Genomic DNA, 26,212 nt, shown 5'->3' with positions numbered 1-26,212 from the left:
GTAACAAAACGTGAACCGGGAGCCTTCACATGTGCGTCCTCTCCCTACATGTTACAACCGGAAGTTATATGCATAATTTTTTAACACATTATTTGTTCTGTGATTTGATTAATCAAAATTAATATGTTATTTTGGCAGCTGAAGTATACATATAAACAAAAATCTAATCAAATGAAACCATTCAGTCAGTAAGATCCAATTTGAAAAGAAACGTGAAAAGGAGCAAGCAGAAGACTGAAAGGAGAGTTGAGGAAAGAATTGAGGAGGTACAAAAGAAAAGAGGAAGTAGGAATGGCAATGAGTTAACAGAAGAAATGGACGGCAAGATGGAAAGGGAAGAATTAAAAAAAAAAAAGTGAAGAGAGGGTGGAGATGTAGTAGCAGCAGGGAGGAATGTAGGGATGAAGAGGGAGGACACAAAGCGGTGGAGTTAGAAAAGGCAAGGAAGAAGAGAAGGAAATCAGGAAGTAAAGGAGGGAAGTGTTTAATTTCTTAAATCTATCTTAATCACCTCTGTGTCAGCAGTTTCCTCAGTCTCCGCAATGTTTGTATGCAGCCTCTTGTGGTAAGAATTAGTATCACAGAAACATGAATTGAATTTTTTTCTTACTCCCTGAGGAGTAAGTGACGATTCCTTTTTTCTGGTGCTCCATATTCCAAGTTTTCTTTTGTTTGTTTGTTTATTTTACATGTGTGTCGCAGAGTAATAAAGAAATGTTTCTATCGAGAATTTGAAAATGAAAAAAAAAAATTTGAACTTGGAAAATGGAGCAACAGAAATCATTCTTGTTTGCCCCTCAGGGTTCCATAGCCTCTAGACAGTTTGTGCTTGGACTACATACTACATGTTAAAAGTTTTGTGTTAATCAAATGATTGTCAGAAGTGGCTAACTTACTGTTGCCACTACATGGCACAATGACTATGGCTTCTAAATTGCATGTAGATGTGTTATGGCTGGGAAGATTGGACAATGAACACTCAAGTTACAACACGTTTCAGTATCATAATTTTTGTGACAAATTAAACACCAACAGACATTGATTATTGTACACAAATCTCATCGGGAGCAATGTATACAGTGCAGCAGATGGAGCAATCACATGCATTTTCTAGGTTGTTGATGATGATGATGATGATGATGATGATGATGATGATGAGCGAGAAAATGTCTAGCCTAAGTTTTTACTGCTTGTTTTCCAGGAAGTGGATCAGTGGTCATTTGATGTTTTTTCCTTCCACGAGGCCACAGGAGACCACGCCCTCAAGTTCCTGGTCTATGACCTTCTCACCCGCTATGACCTTATCAACAGGTTTAGGGTACACACAGCTTCATATCATTAACACTGCTGGTGTGGGGCCTAATGTCAGAGTGGGTGGAGCTCAGTGTACTGGGTAGACAGATCTCTCACAAAAGGGTGAGGTTGCCTTTCAAAGCTCATTAATCGACACATAATCTTTTGTTTTAAACAATCTGTATGAAAAACCAAAGTGAAAAAACAGGTTGTGGTTTTTGTGGGGGGTTTAGTATAGTTTGGTAAATATGATATTTAGTCACTTTACCCAGCCAAGAAAACAGTCCAGCTCAAAAAACCCATGAAACTATAACTTCCAGTTGTTATGTTGTGACACCAGAGCATGTGAGCGGAGCTGAGCGGCAAGAATTTCTGTTCCCCGCTTACGTGGGTGTTCACTCCTTCGCTCCATCGCTCAAAGTTATACCAGACAGCTCCGCTCAAAGACCGCTCTCCGCTCACCTAAAATTTCATTCAGCTCCGGTGAAATCGCTCCACGCTCGCTCAAATTTAAAAGAGGGAGCAATTCCTGACGTTGCATCTATATGACCTGTCTGCTTGCTTTTCGAAATATTTTACAAACTCCATCTCTCAAAGAATGACCTCTGATGTAGGCTAACCCTTGAAGGCACACGTGAGTCTGTGTGGACTTGTGCATGCCCTAGACTCGTGGAGAGCGGTATCGGAGCGGAACTGGAGCGAAACGGAACCATCGCTCTGGCCTTTGGATTAAAACCTGCTCTGCGCTCCAACTATATTTCGCACACTCTGCTCCCCGCTCGCTCCGCGCTCTGCTCCGCGCTCTGCTCCGCTCACATGCCCTGTGTGACACTTCATAGATACAAGGAAACCTCTACAAGGCACTTCATGAAACAGAACTATTACCACCAAACAATATTATGATCAACCTGCCTCAAAGTTAAATCCACTGTGAAGATAAGAACAGTGGATTCATGGTTTGTCTTTGACTGCATCTTCTGTATTGTAATGAAAAATATTCATAGCTAGTTTCACTAAACTTAGTGTGTTGGCTTGGTTATAAGCTTTTTTAAAAAAAAAAAAAAAACACCTGAGCTGATAGATATCTTTGGTCCTGCATGACGGAGTATCCATATAGGTACAGTGTAGTTGTAATTCTACATGTAGTAACTGTGGTACGTGTACTATTTGTAATGCTGTGTTTAGATCCCAGTGCAGGCTCTGGTGCAGTTTGTTGAAGCTCTGGAGAACGGCTACAGCAAACACAAGAACCCCTACCACAACTTGATTCATGCTGCGGATGTCACTCAGACTGCACACTTCCTGATGCTGCACACTGGACTAATGGTAACACACACTCGCACACAGTCTCTATAAACCAGGGCTGGTGTGTGGTCCATGGGCCAAAAGGTTCAATTTGGCCTCCCAGATGTTTCTAAACACACACACACACGTATATATATATATTTATATATATACATATATATATATATATATATATATATATATATATATATATATATATATATATATACATATATATATATATATATACACACATATATAATTGTGAAAAATTTTGACTGATATTACCCTCATCAGCTAACAGAGTGATGTCATTTTTGTATGTGTCTGTTTGTGTGCAGCATTGGCTCAGTGAGCTGGAGATTCTTGCAATGGTTTTTGCTGCAGCAGTTCATGACTTTGAACACACAGGAACCACCAACAACTTCCACATCCACACCAGGTAATGTATGCAGCAATATTCAGACTATTCAATATCATAGAAAGATGATCAAATTATCAATCTGGGTAATCTAATAGAACAGTGACACTTTCTTTTCCTCACAAACTGAGCCTGATGGAATAGGAATGTTTTATATGATGGAGTGATTTTAATTTAGTCTTTTCTCTACGTTGTGAAAGTAAGCCATGACCTTTATCAAGATTTTGTTATTTAGGTGCATTTGAAAGACTATTAAATAGCAACTGATAACAAGGAGACATTGTTACATGCATATATTTAGCAGATAAAATGTTCACCATCTTACTTTAGCATGATAGCATGCTTGCATTTTTTAATGCATGCTAAACACAAAGGCTTACAGATGAGGCTAAAAGAAATGCCATTAGTATTGCAAGTAATCTGTGATAAACCAAAATATTGCAATAACTACATTAGCTACAACAACTTGGTGATCTCAGTCAATAAATAGTTATGGGCTGACCAAATTCATCCTTAATGGAACACGACAGCAATCCATCTCATAGCTGTAGAGATATGAAGTGCTAGAAGATAATTCAGGGGACCACCAAAGTCTGTAGGATTTATTCTTCAGACACAGTGGACATTCACACATTTTATAATGGCAATCAATGTAATTTTACTGAAATATTTTACTGTGGACTGTTACTATTGGATGTTCAGAAACACTTAGACACTGTACATTTCTTGAAACATGTGAATGAATGTCTTAACCAGGAAAACAAGAACAGAAACATGTAGTTTTTGGGGTTTCTAAATTTGACAGACTACAAAAAATGTCAGCACCTGATTGGATGTGTGTCCGTCAGGTCAGAGGTGGCCATCCTGTACAATGACAGGTCGGTACTGGAGAACCATCATGTCAGTGCCGCCTACAAGCTGATGGCAGAGGAAGACATGAACATCCTGGTCAACCTGAACAAGGATGACTGGAGGTGCACACACAGATCACACTTCACTGATGACTTGATCCATGTATACTTTAAGAGCTGAGGGCTCTATCCTGATGACTGCTTAATGATTTTTTGCAGGGAGCTGAGGGCTCTGGTCATAGAGATGGTGATGTCCACAGACATGTCGTGTCACTTCCAGCAGATCAAGACCATGAGGAATTCCCTAACACAGACACACAGGTCAGAGCTATACCCATGACCTCTAATATTCAGTGAACGTGTAATTTATAGGTTTATTGGTATACTAAACATTTTTCATGTTGAAATATTTCTTCATTATTAAGAGACACCAAATATATGTATTTATTTTTGTCCTCAGTACGATCGAATAGTATGAGTTTGAGGATTGTAAGGGAAAGTCTAGAGTAGAGGGTTGAAAATTCTCAGAAGAATTATAAACTCTTAATACACGAAGATGACGAGAAAACCTGCAGTGCTCCCTGCAGTCTTCCAGATTATCTGGATAGACTGGAAGACCTCACATAAAACATAAAACCGCGAACAACACTGTCTTGTGCGCCATCCTCCTTTTCGACTCTGAAGTATTTATATAAAAGTCTCTAAAAGCTGCATTAATCCCCTTGGGATCAGTCAAGACACACTCATTGTCCCTCCTAATAGCAGGAATAGTACTCATTGCTTCTTTTTGTTTAATGTGCTTGGCAAGTAGTCTACCAGCCTTGTCACCCTCCTCAAAGTATTTCTGCCTTGCCTGAAAGAGAGAGAATTCTACCCTCTGCGTCATAATTGAATTAAACTCATACTTTAGTCTAGTCAACTTGGTAAGATTTTCCAAGGACATATTTTGTTGAAGTTTGATTCTGTGGTTATTATCTGTTTTTCAAGCTCCTGGATCTTAGCATTGTATTCCTTCTTCCTGAATGACGACTGTTGAATTATGTGACCTCTCAAAAAGGCCTTCAAAGCCTCCCATGCTACCCCTGCCGACAGAGCCGTTGGTAGATTGATCTCTATATAAAGGTTTATTAGTGATCTAAGTGATTCCTCACAGGTCTCGTCTAATAGAAGGCTAGAATCTAGTTGACCTAGCTGGCTCATTGAAGGACAGAATATGGATAAATATTGGACTATAGTCTGAAATAATTATATTACCAATGTCACTCGCTCCCATAGCTGATACCAGCGAATGAGACACCAAAAGTAAGTCTATTCTGAAAAACAAGTTATGTGGTGAAGAGAAGAATGTAAAATCTCTTGATGATGGGTTTTGTAGCAGCCAAATGTCTACTAGACCAGATGCTTTGGACATATCTTTGAGTACTGCATGTGCCCTAGTAGTGCGGGCCGATGGAGAGCTACGATCTAATATACGTAGGTTCCATTACCTCATTAAAATCACCCCTCATGATAATTGAATAGTCCCCCAAATCATTCAGTTTCTTCTCATGTAGCCCAAAAAATGTAGGATCATCTCTATTTGGAGCGTACACCTTTGCTAGTATGATACTATTTCCCTGGATCTCACAAAGCATCAACAGCATTCTCCCTGCCTCATCTGCACTCTCTTTTAAGCATTTAAATTGTAGTTGCTTGTTAACTAAAGTTGCCACTCCTCTGCTCTTACTACTGCCACAGGCAGCCGCCACAAAGCCCACCCAATCACCACAAAGCTTTTGGGATTCTTGTTGTAGTAAGTGGGTCTCCTGCATAAATACTACATCACATTTTTTAGATCTAATGAAAGTTAATACTTTACTTTTCTTCACTATGTTATGGTGGTCTCTGACGTTCCAACTCATAAGCGTTAAACCTTCTGTACTACTAGCTGAAATAATGCAAAGTGAGTGTTATACAAGTTTTGCTGTACCTTCCAAAATGACTTATTTATGAGTAACATCACTAAATAATAAGAGACAAAAAACACAGTAAATGTAAACATACATTTAACAAAAGCAACGAAAATGCATCTGAAAAGCCAGACGCTTACACTACTCTCAGTTTGATCCCCGACTCTCTAACTTGAAGCCGCTATGAGCCGTGCCCCACCGACCCCACACCCACTCTCCTGCCCAAAGTCAGGCAGTGACGACCACCCAACCTCCTACCTGCCCAACACGAGCATGACTGTTAACATTATAATAACTATTATTATAATAACTTTGGCAATGAATTAGACATTAAACATAAGTCTACATAAAGAAAATAACCAATTATGTGACCCATGATGCCCGTATGCAAAAACCAGAATAATGGGCGAACATTGTAAGGACACGGCCTGGGCTGCTTCACCTATAAAATCTCACTTTACACAGTGAAAATAAGCAGAGATGTTACCTTGCACAATAAAGCGATTTTACCAACATCCAGGTGAGTCCTCTCTTGATTGAAACGAGGAGGGGAAAAAAACTCCATCGCAAACAAAGTTATTATTAGCTGATCTACAAAGATATCCACTGAATGCCCCAACAGAAAAAAAGGATCCGACAACCCACCACTAGTCCGTATAGCCTGCAAAGGATTGGTGATGTTATTCATATGTCCATATAAAATTGTCGGTTTAACAGGCAAACGGAAAAAAAAAAAAAAAGTGTGTGCGTGCACCTTTGCGGCCAAGTGAGTAATAAACCAAATGAAAGACTCAGCCCTCCCTTGAGAAGAAACAAACAAAAATCTCTTTGTGAATCAATTAATTTAAGGTGTTTTAAATGTAAAAGTAATTAATTGAACCACTCCAGGACCAGTGGTAGAGCAACAGAGAATGAATCAGAAAGGGGTTTCGGGGTGCTGTTTAGTTCAGTGGGTAGAGCGGGCGTCCCATGTACAGAGGCTTTGTCCTCGCTGCAGCGGACCTGGGTTCAACACCCGGCCCAGGTCCCTTTGCTGTGTGTCACTCCCCCTCTCTCTCATCCTGTTTCCTGTCTAAGTCTTCAGCTGTCCTATCAATAAAGCCAAAAGGCCAAAAAAAAAAATGTAAGCCAGGGCCTTTTTATGGTCATCAAATCGTTGGGGTGCCCTGTGCTGATCTCACAGTGAGCACTTCCAGGTAGTCGAGAGAAAATCTTGTGCGTTTTTCATGGAACATCTTACACTTGTTGAACTTTATGTGCTTCTCATTAACCAACTTGGAATAGTCGGCGAAGATCATTATGTGATGCTCCTTCCAAGAAACTTTACCCATCATGCGTGCGGCCTCCGAGATGTGGTTTTGGTCCTGGAATCTGAGAAATCTGGCGATGATGGGTCTTGCTGGCGAGGGATGTTCAGGATCTGGGCTCTTGCGTGATCCTCCAATCCTGTGCGCTCTGTCTATTTCCAGTCCCCCGGGGAAGGCGATGTTGAGGATCCCAGGTAAAATTTTGATGAGGAATGACAAGGTATCTCCTTCCTCGCTGCCTTTTGGAAACCCAGTAAACAGTAAATTATTCCTTCGTTCCCGATTTTAAATGTCGTCCAGTTTTTGACAGAGGACTTGAGGGTTAGCCCGCTGTCTCTCATAAGCCTCCTTGAGGAAGCCCAGACGGCTCTCGACTTCAGAAATGCAGTTTGTAATTTCAGCTAGTCTGCTATCTGTAGCACTTGTTGTCACCCAGATACCCTCCAGCTTCTTGTCATGGGCGTCTGACCTTTCCAGGGTTAGTGCAGTAAGTTTAGCAAACTATTTGGCTACATTAGAGGGGATGGTGCTAACGTCATGTTCATTGGTGCCGGTGTAGTGGAAATTCTCCTTTGTGATGTAGAGAGCTACCCCAAAGGGGTAGAACCCTTCTGAAATTGTGCCGGTTTATTATTAGGGTTCTAACTCGAAGGGGTAGAACCTTATTGAGTTTGTGCCGGTTTATTATCATTTGTTGTCTGCCACTTAAGCTCAAATTCCCGTGAGCTGGATTGGGCCAGAAATTTGAAACTCAGCCCAATGATTGGAAATGATGTGCATCAACTTTTATTAAAATATGAGCCCAGTCAGCCAGATGGTGGTGCTGTAATTAAGGCTTTAATTTGGTATACGGCTTCGAGGGATGAAAAGACAAATTTCTATTATAAATGAGCCAGATTGGTCCGTGGCGGCCATTTTTTTTTTTACCAATGTATCTTCAATGTATATCTTAATGTATGGCGAGCTGGAAGGACCCAGAGACACAAAACTTGGTACGTTGAGTATAAATGACGTCCAAATGCTGCCCCAAAAATTTGATCCCAATCCGTCAGATGTGGGCGCTTTAACATAGGGTGTAAACATTGAAAGACTCTCCCCGCCAAGCCATAAGTGCTAGTGACTGTAAAATAACAATGTTGCAACTATGTATTAACCAGTGTATCAATAATGTAACTTCATACAATATCAAAATGAAATATTTCCATCCTTTTCTGTTTCAATTTTGATGATTATGGTATACAGCTCATTACACAAAAGTCCAGTATCTCAGAATACCAGAATATTACATGAAACTAATCAAAATAAGGATTTATGATACAGAAATGATACAGAGTATGTTGATTTATCCACTCAATACCTGGTCAGAGCTCCTACAATGCAGCGTTGGCATGGAGGTGATCAGCCTGTGGCACTGTTGGTAGGTCAGGTGAGTTGGTTGGCCAATGAAGCACAGTAGTACAATGGGCAGCAAACCAGTTACTAGTCCTGCTGGAAAAAGAAATCAGAATCTCCAGAACAGTATTGGGACACTGATTTCCTTTTCTAGCAAGACTTGGCACCTACCCACAGTGCCAAAACTAGTAGTATCTGGTTTGCTGACCAGGTTTGGTATTACTGTGCTTGATTTACCATTCCAAAACTGGGCTGTGTTGCTGCTCTTCACCCTGGAGGAGGCTGACTAGTGTTCATCCACCAACATAAAACTGTGGGTACATCTGTATCCACCAAAACTTAAAGCAAAACTCTCACCAAAATGCAACCTAGGCTTTTTTTGTGAATGCAGCATTCGCTAACATGAGTAGTTCAAAAACTTTTTTAGTAAACTCTGTGTACACAAACAATGTTCTCAATGCTCCTGTTCATGTGTAGAGACCCTGGTGGTACTACGAACAAAGTTTCATGTTGTGTCGAGCCTTCTTAGTGTTTTAAAAATATTGATTTTGATGATATCGTAAAAGTGCCGTAGCACTCCACTGAAAATAAGTTTGACCCGAAAACAAAAGTACGGTTTATCTTAAAAGTGCCTCTTTTGCCGTAATTATGCATTTACACAAAGGATTGACTCAGGTACATTAACAAAAAAAGCCTAGGTTGCATTTTGGCGACAGTTTCACTTTAATATAGTCTGAGATCACATTCATTTGTTCATTCAAATCTTGACATTCAAAAACCTCCCATGAGGTACAGTCAAAACAACCGTGCAAACATGAGATGCTGCTTTTAGAATTTACAAGCTATACAACGTACACTTGAACTGTTATAGATTTTTTTAGGTGAGCCTTGTTTTAGGTGCTTAAAATTCGCTTTGTATCTGGGCACCGTTCACTGCAGTACAAAGCTGAGCGTCTGGGCTTGAGCGGCTCTCTAAGCCATTTCTAATGCTACAATGCCATTTCTAAGGCTTTGGGACTCCAGTGAACAATAGTGAGAGTCATTATCCACAAATGGCGAAAACATGGAACAGTGGTGAACCTTCCCAGGAGTGGCTGGCCTACCAAAATTACAAGAGTGCATCGAAAATTGACTCATCCAGGAGGTCACAAAAGAAGCCTGAACAACATCTAAAGGACAAGTTAAGGTCAGTGTTCATGATTCAACAGTAAGATAGAGACTGGGTAAAAATGGCATCCATGGGAGAGTTCCAAGGTGAAAACCACTGCTGACCAAAAAGAACACAAAGGCCAGTCTCACAAGCCCTTTTTAGATAGAAAAGGTGTAATATTCCTCCTTTTCCAAAAGCCGCCACTGAGGTAGGTGTAAACATGTGACGTGATGTAAAGCACGAAGTTGGGCTGTGAACATTGACAACGAATTTGTCCTCCGAATAAAAGCTTTACATTGCACCCCATTGGAGTTTAGAAGTGGGTTCTTAGCGGGGGCTTTTAATTTGAAAGTAGCGACTGTTCCTAGCTTACCGCTACAACAACAACGAAGACAGCTACAGAGACCGAGGAGACGCTAGCATCTCCTGGATCTCAGCGGCTGTCCAGTTGCTCATCTTAATGTCTGTGGATGAAGTGTTGGACTGACTGCTGTGATCAGCTGTTTCTTGGTTTTAAAAGTCCCCGGCTGTGGGTCGCACAACAGTGCAGGTCATCCACACCTCTGCCCATTTCACGCAGGGGCCGGCACATTGACACCTCGGATTTAGATAGCAGGCAAGGCAGAAATAAGTTTACCCCCTGAGGCAGCAAATCGGCAGACCAAAACAGACCCCCAATTTGCCAGCCTCTGTCTAAAACCACGGACCTAGCCACCAAAAGGACAGGTAAATTGGCGGCTTGCTGCCCTGTCAAAAAATGGCTACATTTGCCATAAAACATCCTTATGATGCCAAATACTTTTGGGAAAAAAAGTTGTGGGCTGCTTTGGTGCTTCCGGACCTGGACGCCATTATTGATGGAACAATGAATTCTGCTCTCTACCAGAAAATCCTAAAGGAGAATGTCCGGCCATCAGTTCTTGACATTAAGCTCAAGCACACTTTAGTTATGCAGCAGGAGAATGATCCGTAGCACACCAGCACGTCCAGCTCTGAATGGCTAAAATAAAAACAAAATGAAGGTTTTGGAGTGGCCTAGTCAAAGTCTGGACTAAAATCCGAGCAGTAGCACAACCTTTCACAGCCCATTCATGCTCAAAAACCCTTCAATGTGGCTGAATTAAAACAATTCTGCAATGAGGACTGGGCTAAAATTTCTCCTCAGTAATCTGAAATACTCATTGCCAGTTATCGCTTAAAAACTTGATTGCAGTTGTTTGTTACGCCATGAGGACCCTAAAGTGGACAGCGAGGCATAAGTGGAGTTCATATGTATATTGCCTCTGATGCTTTTACAGACTTTGCTTGTGGATGATTGTAAACCATGGTGAAAAACAGTGTTGGAAACTCATGAGGGCAGCAGGAGGGTCGGGATGACACACATTGCTGCTCAGTGTCAGAACAGAAGCGCTCCCTTACCACCACTGATCAGCACCATTTGGCCTGACTGAGAAGACACACTCCACCACCATGAGGATGGGTCTTCATGGCTCAGTATGAAATCAACTCTTAAATGGTCCAGATGTTTTTAAAGTTGCACTGCAGTAGGAATTCTCTTGTGTATTGGATGCTTTGAATAATGCTGCCAAGGTTTCCGTGACTAAAATAGATTCTTAAAATCAACTAGTCCAATAATCCATGCAGATAAAGCCATGGCAGTATTAAGCAGTTATTATCCTAATCCAACAATGAAAACAGCCGGAAAGATATAAAAATCCCACAAAAACATCAAAAAGGGACAGGACATGTCACTGTGAAAAACCCTTCTGGTTGCCAAAGAACAGCATAAGGTGTTAAGCACTGAGGAGAAAATATGTCTTAATATGAAAGATATCTTGTTTTAACAAGATGTCTTTCTTGTTAAGACATATTTTCCTGATATAACATGAAAGAATGCAATAATTTGGGGGGTTAGTTATTTTTTCTTTCTATATAATCCTACCATCATGCCTGGACTGGACTCAGGTTTTACATGGCTGATCCATCTGATAGAGACAAGCAGATCATCCGTGGGAGTTTTGTGGAATAGACAACATATAAGGTCTTACAGCTGGCTGAACCAGATCAGTCTGTGCATCCCTGAAGGGGCCTTCATAGGAATAGCACAGAATCTAACTAGAATCTACACTGTAACAAAATTGCCTTAAAATGTACAGTAACTTACTGGCAACAATTAGCCAGCAAGTTACTGTGAATTCTTTTTACAGTAAAGGTACAGTAATTCCATTCACAGTATTTTATATATTCACTGTAAAATAAAAACAATTAAACACTGTGATTTCAGTTGTATTTACAGTATTGTATTTTTAACTGTAAAATAAAAACGATTAAACACTGTGATTTCAGTTGTTTTTACAATATTGTTTTATTTAACTGTAGAAGAAATATCAATTAAATACTGTGATTTCAACTCTATTTACAGTGCTGGTTAATTTACTGTACAAAAAAAAAGTTAAGCACTGTTTTTTGTGTGGTATTCTATATGGCAATACAGTACTATTAACAGTAGGTAAAAGTTAATCACTGTTAATTCAGTTTCTCACTGTACAATTTAAATACTGTATCACTATGATTTAATATAAGCCATCATTACTAGAATTACCCATATTCTAAAATATTTCAATTAACTGCAGAAAACAAGAAAATTGTTAACACAATTATTTATTTAAGATATTTGGTGAACAGGAATATGATGAAACAGGTTATCAAACTTTTTATGATGTGACAATGCAATTTTTACGGTTCGGTTAAGTTTAGGCACAAAAAAGCTTTTGGCTCAGGGATTTAGGTTTGGCCTACAATAAGTACCCTGTTAAAAGGTTAGGCAAGCATCATGTTTGGGTTAAAAATGAATGATTTGTTCAGGTTAGAAATCCTTCACAGTAGAACAATGGAACATGAACACAGTCTCCCGTGTTAAATGCGCAGTATGAACATTTCTGCCACTGTCGATCAAAAAAAAAAAAAACCCAAGGACTTAAGTAGCGTGCAACCACCAATGCCAATGAAAAGTGCACAGCTCAATAAAATACACAACAAAGGTCCTGTTTTTAGACATTTAAATCAGAAAATGCACATTATATCTTTAAAGTCTGTTTTCTTGGAATAATTGTACCATTTTAATGTAAATGTATCCGATTTTACTAGATGATGAAACAGGTTATCAGACTTTTCAGACAAAGTACCAGTACCAAACCAATTTTCCAAGTACTACTTCAGATACCAACAATATAACAATTATTTTCTTTTAATTTTTCAATCATACACAATAAATCAAAAACAAAAATGCTAGTCTGGCCCACAAGCTCAAAATATTAACAGACAAGCTTCACAGTCTTGCACGTCCAGCTGGGAGCAGGCACCGGAGAAGACCTTGGACTAGGTGAAGGGATTACTGGGAACGCCTCGGGATCCCCCAGTCAGAGTTGGTCAATGTGGCCCGGAATAGAGAAGTTTGGGGCCTCCCGCTGAAGCTGCTAACCCCAACAACCCAATTACAGATAAGCGGATGAGGATGGGTGGAACTTTAAATAAACCATCTTGAACTTTCAGTGCAAAAGCTATTATCAGAACCTCACCTGCATCTAGTCAGTTAGCCAACTGAACTCAGTGAAGTCCCTGATGAAGGAGATGACATGCGGGTTCATGTATGAAGTCTTCCGCTTCACCACTCTCCCAGTCTTCCGGCTTGTCTGCTCCTTGGCACTGCACTTGGTGGAGTCAGGATTGATCCTGACTAAAAACCTATGAAAAGAGTACAGGAGATAGGGGGTGGGACAATATGTACATGTTAACAAATTACTGGTTAGCAAATTACAACTGGACATAAACCACTCTCCTTTGGTAACCGTTTGCAGAAATCTGCTATGCAATGTTAATTCTGACAGCCGTTTTAATTTTAGTCTCAGTCCTAGTCTTCTTGACCAAAATGCTTATTAGTCACATTTAGTCATTGCTATCCAGCTTTAGTCTAGTCATAGTTGAGAAAAATTAATAATATTTTAGTCCAGTTTTAGTCATTAGTTTAAGTCATACAAACACATATGCCAATACAGGTAGACTGAGACGGAGATAAAAATGCTAACATTTAACATTACAACCGGTGTGAGCTTGTATATCAGCTATGTTCATTGTGCATATCCAGTGTATGACACAGTATAAATGACGCTGTAGGCGTGGTGGCACAGTATGTGCTACCTACACCAGATGCACACATTCTCAACCCAGCAAGTCATTGTTCGCCAGTCTTTTTTGGCACAAGGAAGTTTGTTCAATAGAACCCCCTGGAGTGCGACAGAGGGTCTACAGCCTCTATAGCGCCCTTGTCCAGGAGGTAGTAGAATAATTTGATTGGTGAGAAATCAAGCTACACGGCTGCACCCAAACTGGGTTATGTGATCTACTAGTCATTTGATTGCTGCGAAGGCGTGGCCTGATGAACTTCACATCATATTTGTACTAAAATAGTTAAAATCCACCCTCAGAAGTTATCATGCAAGAAATGCAAATTAAGCACAGATTAAGGAGAAAAAACATCTGTTGATTGAATTGTTTGTTTTTTCAGGGCAAATCCTGTTTCCCAACCATCTACACATTGCGTCCACTCAATTTTTTTTTCTTTTACGTAAAAAGGAATATAGTGTATACATGCCCTTAGCCCAACAGCCCTTCTGTTCTCTAATAAAAGCATCCAAGTTTTAAGGAGGCTTCAACCTCCACTATTTAGATTCTCAAGACCAACAACATTTTAAAGGAAGAAGGTGATTTTGAACAGCTTTTCAATTGTCAAATTGGTTTTACATTTTAATCTATCTTTCAATCAAGCTATTTAAGATAATAAATACCTCTGAACAAACTCCAGTGTTGTGCTGGCTTCCACCTGATACTCCAGGTTTAATACATAGTAACAGGCGAAGAGAGCTGCCAAGGCAGTGGTGAAGTCAGCCAGGCGAGCAGCAGGTGGGATTACGACCCTCCCCTCGATCGACAGCATCCATTTGTTTGCAGTCAGGATTGTCTCTCCTTAGTAAAGAGTCATTACAAAAATTATATGTCATAGCAATACATTCTATAAATGATTTGTGCCACACATATCTGCACTCTGAATATGGCTTAACCCAGAGGTGGGTGTGATTTAGGAAAAATCTCGCCAAAGGCGTCTGAAACGTCTAGCGACAAAGTTGCTAAATCGGAAACACTGGGCTGCACTTCACCAGAAACGCTCAGCCAATGGAATAAAATCATGCAGGATTAAGAGGTATGAAGTAAAATGCATGAACTACAGTTTTCGTATTCCACAAAACTTTCTTCAGTTTTAAAAGTGACTCCTGTCCCTGTATTACAAGTTGGAAATCCTGACTGGTGCAGAGGCAGTGAATCACATGACACAAACTGCATTCACTAGCGTTTCCAGACTAGACTTTCTTTGCTTGTGCCCTCTATGTGCAAAGGATTCGTTTACACTGAATGTGAAACTTACCAAGCATGATGATCCTTGGAGTGATGGGGAGGGACAGCTGGGCCTCTGCATCTGCGGGTGTAGTAGTCACCTATGAATGCCAGCAGAGATAAGAGTTACTTGAAATGAACTAGATATTATATTATCTCTAGGAAAGAAAAAGCTTGCTAAAAAGTTGATAAAGAAGCAATGTGCCATATTTTTTGTTGCTCCAATGGTTTGTGCATGTTTACACCCATTGGAAATAAAAAAAAATAACTGCACCATGTGTGTTATAGTGTGAGGTGAGGTATATCAATGACAAAGTACTCAATCACCAATAACATAAAGGTGCCCTCAAAAAAATATACCTGACCTGAAACCCATTGCGTCAGTTATTAACAAACAAACTCCAAACACCTAGGAAGACAGGATTGCCAGACGCAAACCTGCCTTTACTTGAACCCAAGTGCAAGATGCCGTTGGAGGCTTGCCAACCTGCAATACAATTTGGGGGGTGTAAAATGTATCACTCTAATCAGGGAAAATGATTCTGCTGCAATAAATGTGACAATTAATTGATGATCACAAGTATTGCTGCTAGGCCATGAGTTCCTTCTCGGTCCATCTTTAGGGCTTCCTTCAGAACAGCTCTTACTTCCTTCCTCCACCTTGTAATCTGACTACTGAAGAAATCTAGGAGTCTTTTACCCTTTTTGTCCAGTCTTGTGTATAGTTCAACATCCAACAGAGTGGCGAAGTGTGACAATAAAAACTTCTGTAAAAAGAGAAATGGCCACTCCCTACCCACTTCCACAATGCTTGGGGAAGGGTTTGCGTTGATGTATTCCCGCTGTTTGGCACAAGTGATTGACATTAGGTCTTCTACCGTTCCTCTCTCAGCGCCGTTGAGTCCCTCTCGGCTGAATATATCCAACATCTCAAGCTTCTTTTCCTCTAATGATGCTTTTTTTTTTTTTTTTTTTCTTTATTATCATTATTATTTTTTTACAAACATATTCCAACTAATGATAATACTATAAAGAAAAAAAAAGTAAAATAATAAAAATAAATAAAAAAGGAGAAAAAAAGGGGGGAAAAAAAACAAAAAAAAAACAAACAAGACACAAACAGACAAACAAATAGCACACTTCCAGTCCCTTCCAATAAAAAAAAAAAAAATGGACTCAGACACTATAACTACAAACTTCATAAACAAATTCAAAAGAAATATTAAGAGAACAAAAAGATGTACATCACAACGACATCAAATAATTTTCCATTGGAGCCCAAATTTCAACATAACCCGCATCAATTTTTTCCAAACTAAAGGCTACTTACTCTAGACTCACTGCCTCCATGGCCTCGGTGACCCACTCCCTCTCAGATGGAGTTTTTGTACAGATCCAGTTATTGATGATCACCTTTTTTGTGATCATGCATAAAGAGAGGAACACTTTCTTGTCCTTTGGTGGAACTTTATTAAAATTATGTAGATCTCCTAATATACATGACTCTGGTGTTAGTGGAATAGTTATATTAATGTAGTTCATAGCGTGTTTTGTTATACCAAACCAAATTTCTTTTATGGCAATCCCAAAGTAAATGAAACAAAGTTCCATCAGTATAGCCACATTTTAGACATTTACTGTCTTCTTGTAAGCCCATTGTAAATAGTTTTGACGGTGTGTAGTATAATCTGTTGAGTATTTTGAATTGTCTTAGTTTATTTTTTATACATCGAAAAGGTTGCCTTGCATTTTTCCATATACCGTTCCAGGACAGCTCTTCCTCTCGTTTATGCAGATCTCTGGCCCATTTTTTTGCACAAACATCAAATTGATCACCAGTGCTATTATTCAGAGTTGAATACCATAATTTAACTGTATTTTTACTTGGCAGGTTGTGACTGTAAAGAATATTTTCAAATGTGTGTACACAAATTCTCAACTTTTCTATCGACACACATTTTTCAATAGAGTGTCGTAAGGTAATAAAGTTCAAGTACTCACTCTTTGGAATATTATATTCAGTGATTAACTCATCAAAGTTTTTAAAACAATTGCAATTATTATTATTAGAGAATATGTGACAAAGTCTTGTTACTCCATTGTCCTTCCACTTTTTCAAATTAATAACCTTTTTGTTCACTGTTATATTTGGGTTCTGCCATATTGGTTGATTTATTGAAGTATCTGTGTCAATTCTCAAAACCTTTGCACATGACTTTAAAATATTGAATGACACTTCAATAGGAGTTCCAATCAGTACCTTAGGAAGTGTTTTCATATAATAAAGACATCCTGAGTCAATATTTAAGCTTTGTAACATATTCTCCTCAATGGTTTTCCAGTCTTTAATCACACCAGGATCCAAAAACATATTTACTTGCTGACAACCAAATGATAAATAATAATAAAAAAAGTTAGGGAGCTGCAGGCCACCTTTTTTGTATAGATTAGACATCCTCAAGTATGAGCATCGCGCCTTTTTACCATGCCAAATAAATGCTGAGATTGCTTTGTGTAAGTCATCAAACCAGGCTTTTTGTATGATAGTAGGTAGCATTCTCAAGATGTAGTTGACAGTAGGGAGGATATTCATTTTTACAATATTTACTCGACCCCACAGAGATATAGGAAGGCTTGACCAGCGACCAATATTTGCTCTTATTTTGTTATAGGTTTGAGTGAGATTAATATCTCTTGTTTGATAGATACTTGATGTAATTTTTAGTCCCAGATATATTAATTCTGTTTGTTTCCATTTTATTTTGGTATTCCGTACACATGTGATAGTACAAGTTTTATTCAAGGGCATCAATTCACATTTCTCCCAATTTACTTTATATCCTGACAGAGAGCCATACTGAGTAATGATCTGTGTGAGATGAAGAAGAGAGGATTCTACATCTGTTAAGTACAAAATGATGTCATCACAGTACAGTGATATTTTATATGATTGACTTCCAATATATATGCCTTTGATATTATTTTCAGATCTTATTTTCTCAGCTAATGGCTCAATAACCAAATTAAATAAGAGACCTGAAATTGGGCTTCCTTGTTTTGCACCTCGATGTAAAGTGAATGGTTTTGAAATTAAGTCATTTGTTCTTACTGAAGCCGTAGGATTGTTCCGTTCCGTTCCGTTTTCTTTTCCGCTTATCCGTGAGGGTCGTGGGATGTTGCCGCTTTTCCCCCCTAAGGGGTTGCGGGGCTTACTGGGGCCAAATCCAGTTTCATTCTATGGGCGTAGGCCAGGGTTCACCCTGAATGAGTCGCCAGCTCATCGCAGGACCCCTACTGATGGCAGTGGCTGCCTTCACACAAGGTGCCAACTGCACATCAGGAGCAACTTTGGGGTTCAGTATCTTGCTCAAGGATACTTTGACATGTAGCTCAGTCCCGCCCTGGGGAGCCGGGATTCGAACCAGTAATCTTCTGATCACCACTCAACCAGCTCTACCCACTGAGCTACAGCCGCCCCGCCGTAGGATTGTGGTAAAGCATTTTAATCCACTGTATAAAGTTGGTGCCGAACCCATATTTCTGTAGAACACTAAACAAGAACGACCATTCAGTGCGGTCAAACGCTTTTTCAGCGTCAATAGTACACAGTGCAGCTGACAGAGGAAGTTTTTTTGAATATTGTATGATATTAAATAATTTCCTTGTATTATCAGATGAGTATCGTTTTTTCATGAAGCCAGTCTGGTCACTATGTATCAGCTTTCCAATTACCTTAAATAATCTTGCTGCAAGAACTTTTGCCAGAATTTTATTATCCAGGTTGGCTAAAGATATTGGACGATAGTTCTTGCACAAGAGAGGATCTTTACCTTTTTTGTGGATTAATGTAATATGTGAATGATTAAATAACGGTGAGAAACTTACATTTTCATATGATGCTTGATATATCTGCAAAAGCAGGGGTGATAGATCCCCACTGAACTCCTGATAGAACTCTGCATTATAACCATCAGGCCCCGGGGATTTATTTTTAGCAAAGGAATTTATGGCCTGATTTATTTCAGATAGAGTTATTGGTTGTTCTAATGTATGTTTTTCCTCTTCTGTTAAAAAGGGAAGCTTTACATTATTAAAAAAACTTTTCTAGTGACTCAAAGTTGTCATCACCTTCAGACTCATAAAGGTTTTTGTAAAATTGAGTAAAAGTTTTGTTTATTTGATCTGGATCAGAGGATAAAGAATCATTTAGTAATCTGATACTAGAAATTTTATTTTTTGTCATTTGTTTTTTCAGTCTTGAGGCTAACAGCTTTCCTGCCTTTTCCCCACTTTCGTAATCATTTAATTTTGCTCTCTTTAGTTTATATTCAATTTTTTTTCTTACAATGTCATCATATTTCATTTTAAGTTTACACAGTTCCGTCCATATTTCATTCTTGTATTCGTTTGACAGTGAACTTTGTAACAGCTTAATTCTTGTTAACAATTTGCTTTCCTCTTGCTGCTGTATCTTCTTCTTGAAACTACCGATCTTAATTAACTCTCCTCTGAGGCAACATTTTAATGCTTCCCATATCATTGGCAAATCATTTATGGAGTTTTTGTTAATATCCATAAATGTATGAATGTATTCACTTATTTGTTTCTTAATTTCTGGATCTCTGAACAGAGAATCATTGACCTTCCACTGTTTAAAACACACTGGTGCCAATTTTAATTCAAGGTCAATCTGAATAGGACTATGATCAGATATCACTATTGGATGTATTAAGCTTTGTGTCACATTTTTAACAATGTCTTGAGAAATTAGGAACAAATCAATTCTTGAGAAGATTTGATGCCTGTGGGAGTAAAAAGTATAATCTCTTTCATCACTGTGTAGTATTCTCCAGATATCAACAAGCCCAACATCATGCATTAACTTGGATAACGTAAATACAGATTTTTTTGGTTGGTTTATCTTCCCGCTCTTGTCAACCTGTGGATTCAATGTTAAATTTAGATCTCCCCCCACTATAATTGTTGAGTCATAAAAATCTACTAATTTACTCTCGATTGTGCTGAAGAAGTTCTGACCATAGAGTATTGTTTATAGTTATTCCGCCTTATCGTACTTTGTGTGACAAAATTAGGTCAGATTAGTTTAAGAGATAACTCCAGCAACAGCCTTACCGCTGCGTCAAAGCGCAGATCACCGGCCCCTTATCCAGGTTTACTCCACACCAGTTGATCCTTTTGCAGCCTCGGAATCCAGAAACGCTGAGGCTTGAGCAACATCCTCGAACATGTAGCGCTCACCGCCCCGGTTTAGAGAGATCCTCGCTGGGTAAAGCAGAAAAGCCTGGAAGCCGGCCTGGCGTGCCCTGTTTAGAACCGGGTAGCAGGGCTTGCGTCTTTTGGATGTAGTCTCGCTGTAGTCTGGCGCAAATTTTATCTGATGACCAGCTACCATGACTGGCTGCCTTCTTGACTCGTTGAGGATTCTGTCCCAGTCAGTGAATCTCAAGCACTTTAAGATCAGTGGTCGAGGTTTTGAAAAAGCATCTCTTGGTGCACCAACTCTGTGCGCGCACATTATTTCTGGAGGTTGCTGAGCCAGCGCAGGGAACCACTTTGAGAGATTGGCAAGCAGATATTGCCTGGCGTTAGATGTTTCGATTCCCTCCTTGAGATTTATCAAGAGTATATTATCTCTAAGTGCTCGATCTTCAATCTGGACAAGTTTGTCCTCGTGTTTGGTCAGCTTAGTCTGATTTTGAGCGCAATCTGTCTCGAGCTTCTGCACACGGGATTCAATCTTCCCAACAGCTGTATGCAATGATTTTAGCTGCTCAGCTTGGCGATTCAGAGTAGATTGCATTGTGTCGACTTTTTTTTCTAGCCGACTAAATCGTTCTTTAGCAACATCATCCGCTTCTTGAAAGTGTTTGGACAGCGCAGTTTCAATGAATTTTGCAAGTGATTCAGAGTCTTTGCAGTCAAGAGCAGCGTTGGAAAGTTGGCTCATTGTTTGGCGTTCACGTGAGACGGCTCTCCTAGTGCGCATCAATTGTGCAATGTTTGCGCTTCCCTCTTATTAAATCTCAGGTATTGCTCATTTACTCACAGCGAAGCATCAAAAAGAGAGAGAGAATAGAAAAAACAAAAATTCTGGCGTTAGGGTATTTAATCCAGTTATGGACGCTCGGAGAGAACAGTCGGTGTCACTCTGCCGCCATCTTGGTCAGTTTCCCCATCTGGATAGTCCTCTGGCTGCCAACGGACACACCCATAACTGTCGACTCTTACACATGTAGCTACTGTTCGCTGGTCATCACCACCATCCTCATCATCTCTCTGGGTGCGCTTGGGCTTCCTCAGACGGGAAAGAGTGTTGCCTCGATTCAAATATTCTACTCTGGTCTTGAGTAGAATGGTCTTGTAAAATGTTTGCCTACCGTCACCAAGTGCTTAATGTACATAGCAAGATCAATTGAAACAACCCCTTCAAACAGGTCATGGTCCCAGGCATGGAGGGAGTCCTGGCTGGCAAACATGATAATATTTCAACTGATTGAAAACTCAGTCAAACTTTATTCCTCTGGTCATTTCCTGGTTTAGGGCTATCGTTGCCACACTGTTTTTGTAACTCTCTATGGTTCTTTTAGGACCAGATTTGGTGGGATCTGTTTGAAAAGACTCTCTGTCTATGACACAGTACCGGCAAAAATGTGTGCTTTTACTGAAGTTTTCAGTAAACCCGCCAATACTGTGTGACCCCAGATTATCTCCAGTAATGGCAATCACAGAGCCTTTTACCTTCTCCTCATCACCACATTCAATTCCATTTTCCTCCATTTGTTTTAAGTCACTGACTGAAGTGGAGAACAATTTTTGTTGTCCAAAAAATTGGAAATCCTCCTCTCTGCACAACAGAACAAGTTGCATTGGATCAATGGAAGACCTGTTGTGTGGCGATATCTCTGCAAGTGTAATGTACATAGCCAGTATTTTGTGTTTTTTTCTGCCTGAGCCCAGTGGGTTCGCAACTTCAAATGAATCCTGATACAAGATGACAGACAATGAGGATGGTGAATCTCGTAAAAGTATATTCTCTTTAAAGTTTCTACCACATCTTCCAGAACATCAGGAGTTGTTTCTGTGTCAGCTTTAGCTTGGGCATACTGCTCTTTAACAGAGTTTTGAGTGAGGAGTGATTTTATTGTATCCTTGATGGGCACATACCGATAGAACCTCTCTTTGCCTTTAGCATCAATGCCCAAATAAGTCTTAACTGGCTCAACATAGCTAAATCTGCTCTTAAAGAAGGTTTTACGGGTTTGATCTGTTCTAAACACTTCTTCGTTGCACATTTTCAGAAGGTAACTTTTGAGAGATCATCAAGGAGGCTCTTAATATCCCTTTCAGGCACAGTCAGGTTTGTTAACTCTTTGTGCATCCTAGACAAAAGATGAGTCAAACCAGTGCTGTGCACCTCTTGTATTTTCTCTACTAAGGTCTGAATTGTACTGGCTGGTAACAACATTTTAGCCTGCATTCTGAGATAAAACATGGCCAGATTGTTCATAAAATCATCTGTGTCCACTTCATCATTTGTGTTATCATTGTCATCGTCAAAGATTGTCTCAAAAGTGTGACCTATGTCAAGGTCTGCTGACGTATTCATGCAGGCACTTGTGATGTTAGTAGCACTGGTAGAAGTTTGGCTACATGGAGAACTGGAGATCTTTTTGTGTTTCCAGTTCAAGTGTGAGGCAAAGGATGAATGGACACGAAAATATTTTGAACAGTTAGTAGAGGGGCATGACACTTTTTTGCCATCTTTAATATGCCAATGAAGATGTCCACGTAAGGTTGAAAAATTTGCTGACACAAAGCTACAACCTTCAACAGTGCAAGCCAAATCAACTCCATCAAGTTGCCTTACAAGTGCTGGTTTAGCAGTCTTCTTGTGAAAGCGGTACATATGGCTTTGCACTGAGCCACGTGTCACAAAAGTGGCAAAGCATTCTGCTACACCACATGAAAATCTAAAGTTAGCTAGATTTCTGTGTATCCTCAAATGACGAACAAATGCAGGAATTGAAGCTGTGGTGAAATTACAACAATTGCATAAGTAATTCATTTTGATGCCAAGCTAACTGGTAGCTAACTCCGAGCTGGAAACCTGTGGTTCACCACAGCCTGACATGGGAGTCACAGAGTGAAAACATTTATTTTTGCTCTTTTGCACCAAGTGATGGTTACATACCGATTTTAACTCCCAACAAGTATTTAGTGGTGGATACCCGATTCCAGGATGGACACTGGACCAGACGAAGAGTGAAAAAACATACTTTCCAAGCACAGCCAAACTCCACAATGAAAACGACAGGCACAACTCTCCGAGTGATGTGTTCGCGGTTTTTCCTGTTTGCGATGACTTGACTGGCCCATTCAAAGCGTGACCGTTGAACTTTCCTGATCCTCAACAGTCACCGCCCACTTTTCCGAACGGCTCCGGTTCTGGAAGTGAATTTGCCATTCATTCACTCCATTGACGTTTTATAAAATCCGTTTAAGCCTGGAACCAAGCCAATAAACTACGAGATGAATTGTGACCATAAACATTTAATTTGGCGCAAAAAAAACGGAGAAAAAAGCAAAGGTACAAGAGTGTGTACATAATTATCTTAAGAGTAAAGGAACTACTCATCCCATAAACCACTGCGAATGTAACCATGGTTACCATGGAAATGTTTACCGAACACGCGAATTTCATGTTCGGGTGAACCATTTCGACACTCTTCTCCTCATCTATAAAAAAACGCAGTAGGTCAGAAAGTGAAATCATGATAGCTCTAGATACATTTATGAAGCCCATTTCCGCCTGTGAAAGAAAAAAAAAGATTAAACTTAGGTTGATAAAAAAATAATAGTAAAAAGAATAGTTTTGAAAATAAACATAGAAAATTAAAAACATAAGAAATTAGAGAAATTCAATTTCCATTTTTTTGTTTTGCTCCGTGTGTGTGTGTGTGTGTGTGATAGATAAAAATGGAAAAATACAGTAGTTTAATTTACTATCTACAATACTGTACTGGCTATTGTGATATTTTTTACAATACTGCTGTGACTACTGTGTTTTCTACAGTAATACTAAGACTACTGTGATTTTGTCATGTAGACAAGGTTTTATTGTAAAAATGTACAACATTCTACTGTAAAACCATACACAGTACTGTTACTGTGTTTAATACAGTACATAACTGTAGATTTCACAGCCGTTATTTACATTGTAGCTTTCCCTCTCTTTTATCAACCCTGCTGGAATAGAGGTGTGGAAGGGTCAGGGGCGGTCCTAGACCAATTGGTGCCCTAGGCAAGCTTTACTGATAGCACCCCATCCCCACGAGAAAAGACCTCATGTCCAAAGAATTTCACATTTAGTTAAAGAATGAAAAGCCAATCAATATAACAATATGTACAAATGAATAAATCTGTTCAATAATGGATACACAAAAAATAAACTTTTAAACACATTTTTAACAGTAGTACAACATCTGAGAACAAAAAGTGTACACTAAAGAATCAAAACTGAAAATTAAACTAACAATAAAACATTATGTGCAAAATTAGATGTAAAATGTGATTCATATGGCCTATTAATAAAAATATAATATACAAAATAGACAAATAAGGGTCAAATTCAGTGAATGGAATAATGTCATGATATAATATCAGCCTCATGGTTGATACTGATTGTGGCCAGACCACTGAGGCGTTCTTGAGCCATGGTGGATCTGAGGTATGTTTTCAGGAGTTTCAACTTGGAAGAACTCAGCTGATGCTACCGTATTGGTAGCATTGTGATTATCCGTAAAGCAATGCACAAGTTGGTATTTATTTCTGTGAGCTGCTTTTTGTGTATGAATTTCGAGAACCCAAGGGTTGTCATGCTCTTTGATGGCACGTCAGGTAAATTTACCAACTCTTGAGCCAGCTCCTTTCCTTTCAAATCAGACTGCACCCCATGGTTTAAGGCATAGGTTCTCAAAGGATGGCCCGCAGGCAAATGGTGGCACACAGAACATTTTCTGGCAGCCCACAATGAATTACAGTTGGTAGTTTTAATCCCAACTGTACATTGCTTGGAAAGGATGAATCTCTGTTTCGTGGTCTTTAGCGGCATCTATAGGGATAAACGGTAACTACAGGTGTGGTTGACCTCACTCCCAGGGGTCCATGGTGCAATGTTTTTTTTCACCACGGGGATGCCGACAGCGTCTCCCACCTCAGTCACTCTGCCTCAAGGAAAAGACCGTGACCGCAGCTGTGAAGATGGAATCGGAGCGGGAGCCGGAGCCAGAGCCGGGGCCCCTCGAGAAAAAAAAAAATGATGTGTTGGTGAGGAGAAAAGATAAAGATCAAGATAAGTGGACATACGCTTACTTTGTTGTACCTCACGGGTCGGATAAAGTCATGTGCTTGATCTGCAAGCAGGTTAATGCAATGCTCAAGGACTTCAACATAAAACGCCATTATGATACCAATCATAAAACCTATGACAAATTCACTGACGAGGAGCGCACCAGTAAGCTTGAACAACTTAAAAAACACTACACTGCACAGCAGTCAGTTTTCACAAATCTGGCCAATCCGGTGAAGCTGTAACACAGGCTAGCTACGTGGTAGCTGAAGAAAAGAGCTAGCCGGAGCAAGTGACGGAAAATTTGTGCAAGACTCAGGGGCGAAAATCCCAAGTCATAGTTGGGGGGGGGGACAATAAATAGCAAAATTGTAGAGAATAATTCCGGGGGGGGACAAGGAATACAAGTTGTAGCCTGTCTTTTATACAGCATCTTTTACCTCCCTCTCTCTCTCTCTCTCTCTCTCTCTCTCTCTCTCTCTCTCTCTCTCGAAGGATACATGTTGCTGACAGCCTGGACCTGGCGCTTTTTGTTAATGGGATGTGTGTTGTTGTAACTATGTCTGTGTGGTATAGACCTCTTACCCCCCGAGGCACGGTGTGAGTGGCAAGCTCCGTCCACACGCTGCTGCAGCTGCTAGCTCCGCCCATTGGAAAGAGTGTGGGGTTGACTCAACCATTTTTAAGAATGGGGGGGGGGGGGGGGGGGGGGGGGGGGACTAAATCTTTCCAAATGTAAATAGCACAT

At 39.8% G+C, this 26,212-nt stretch overlaps 1 protein-coding gene across 3 annotated transcripts in view; it reads left to right on the top strand.

Moving 5' to 3' along the window:
* The window catches only part of LOC115588349 (calcium/calmodulin-dependent 3',5'-cyclic nucleotide phosphodiesterase 1A-like), a 159,583-nt gene that overhangs the window by 109,206 nt on the left and 24,165 nt on the right, over window positions 1-26,212 (top strand). For all 3 annotated transcript variants that reach the window (XM_030428937.1, XM_030428936.1, XM_030428938.1), the window contains 5 exons: window positions 1,202-1,318; window positions 2,479-2,619; window positions 2,919-3,019; window positions 3,847-3,972; window positions 4,069-4,170. In XM_030428937.1, coding sequence (XP_030284797.1) covers window positions 1,202-1,318; window positions 2,479-2,619; window positions 2,919-3,019; window positions 3,847-3,972; window positions 4,069-4,170 — 587 coding nt within the window. The remainder of the gene's footprint in view (window positions 1-1,201; window positions 1,319-2,478; window positions 2,620-2,918; window positions 3,020-3,846; window positions 3,973-4,068; window positions 4,171-26,212) is intronic.

Source organism: Sparus aurata, chromosome 9 (genome assembly GCF_900880675.1).
Source record: "Sparus aurata chromosome 9, fSpaAur1.1, whole genome shotgun sequence".
Lineage (NCBI taxonomy): Eukaryota > Metazoa > Chordata > Actinopteri > Spariformes > Sparidae > Sparus > Sparus aurata.
This window is presented reverse-complemented; position numbering and strand designations above follow the sequence as displayed.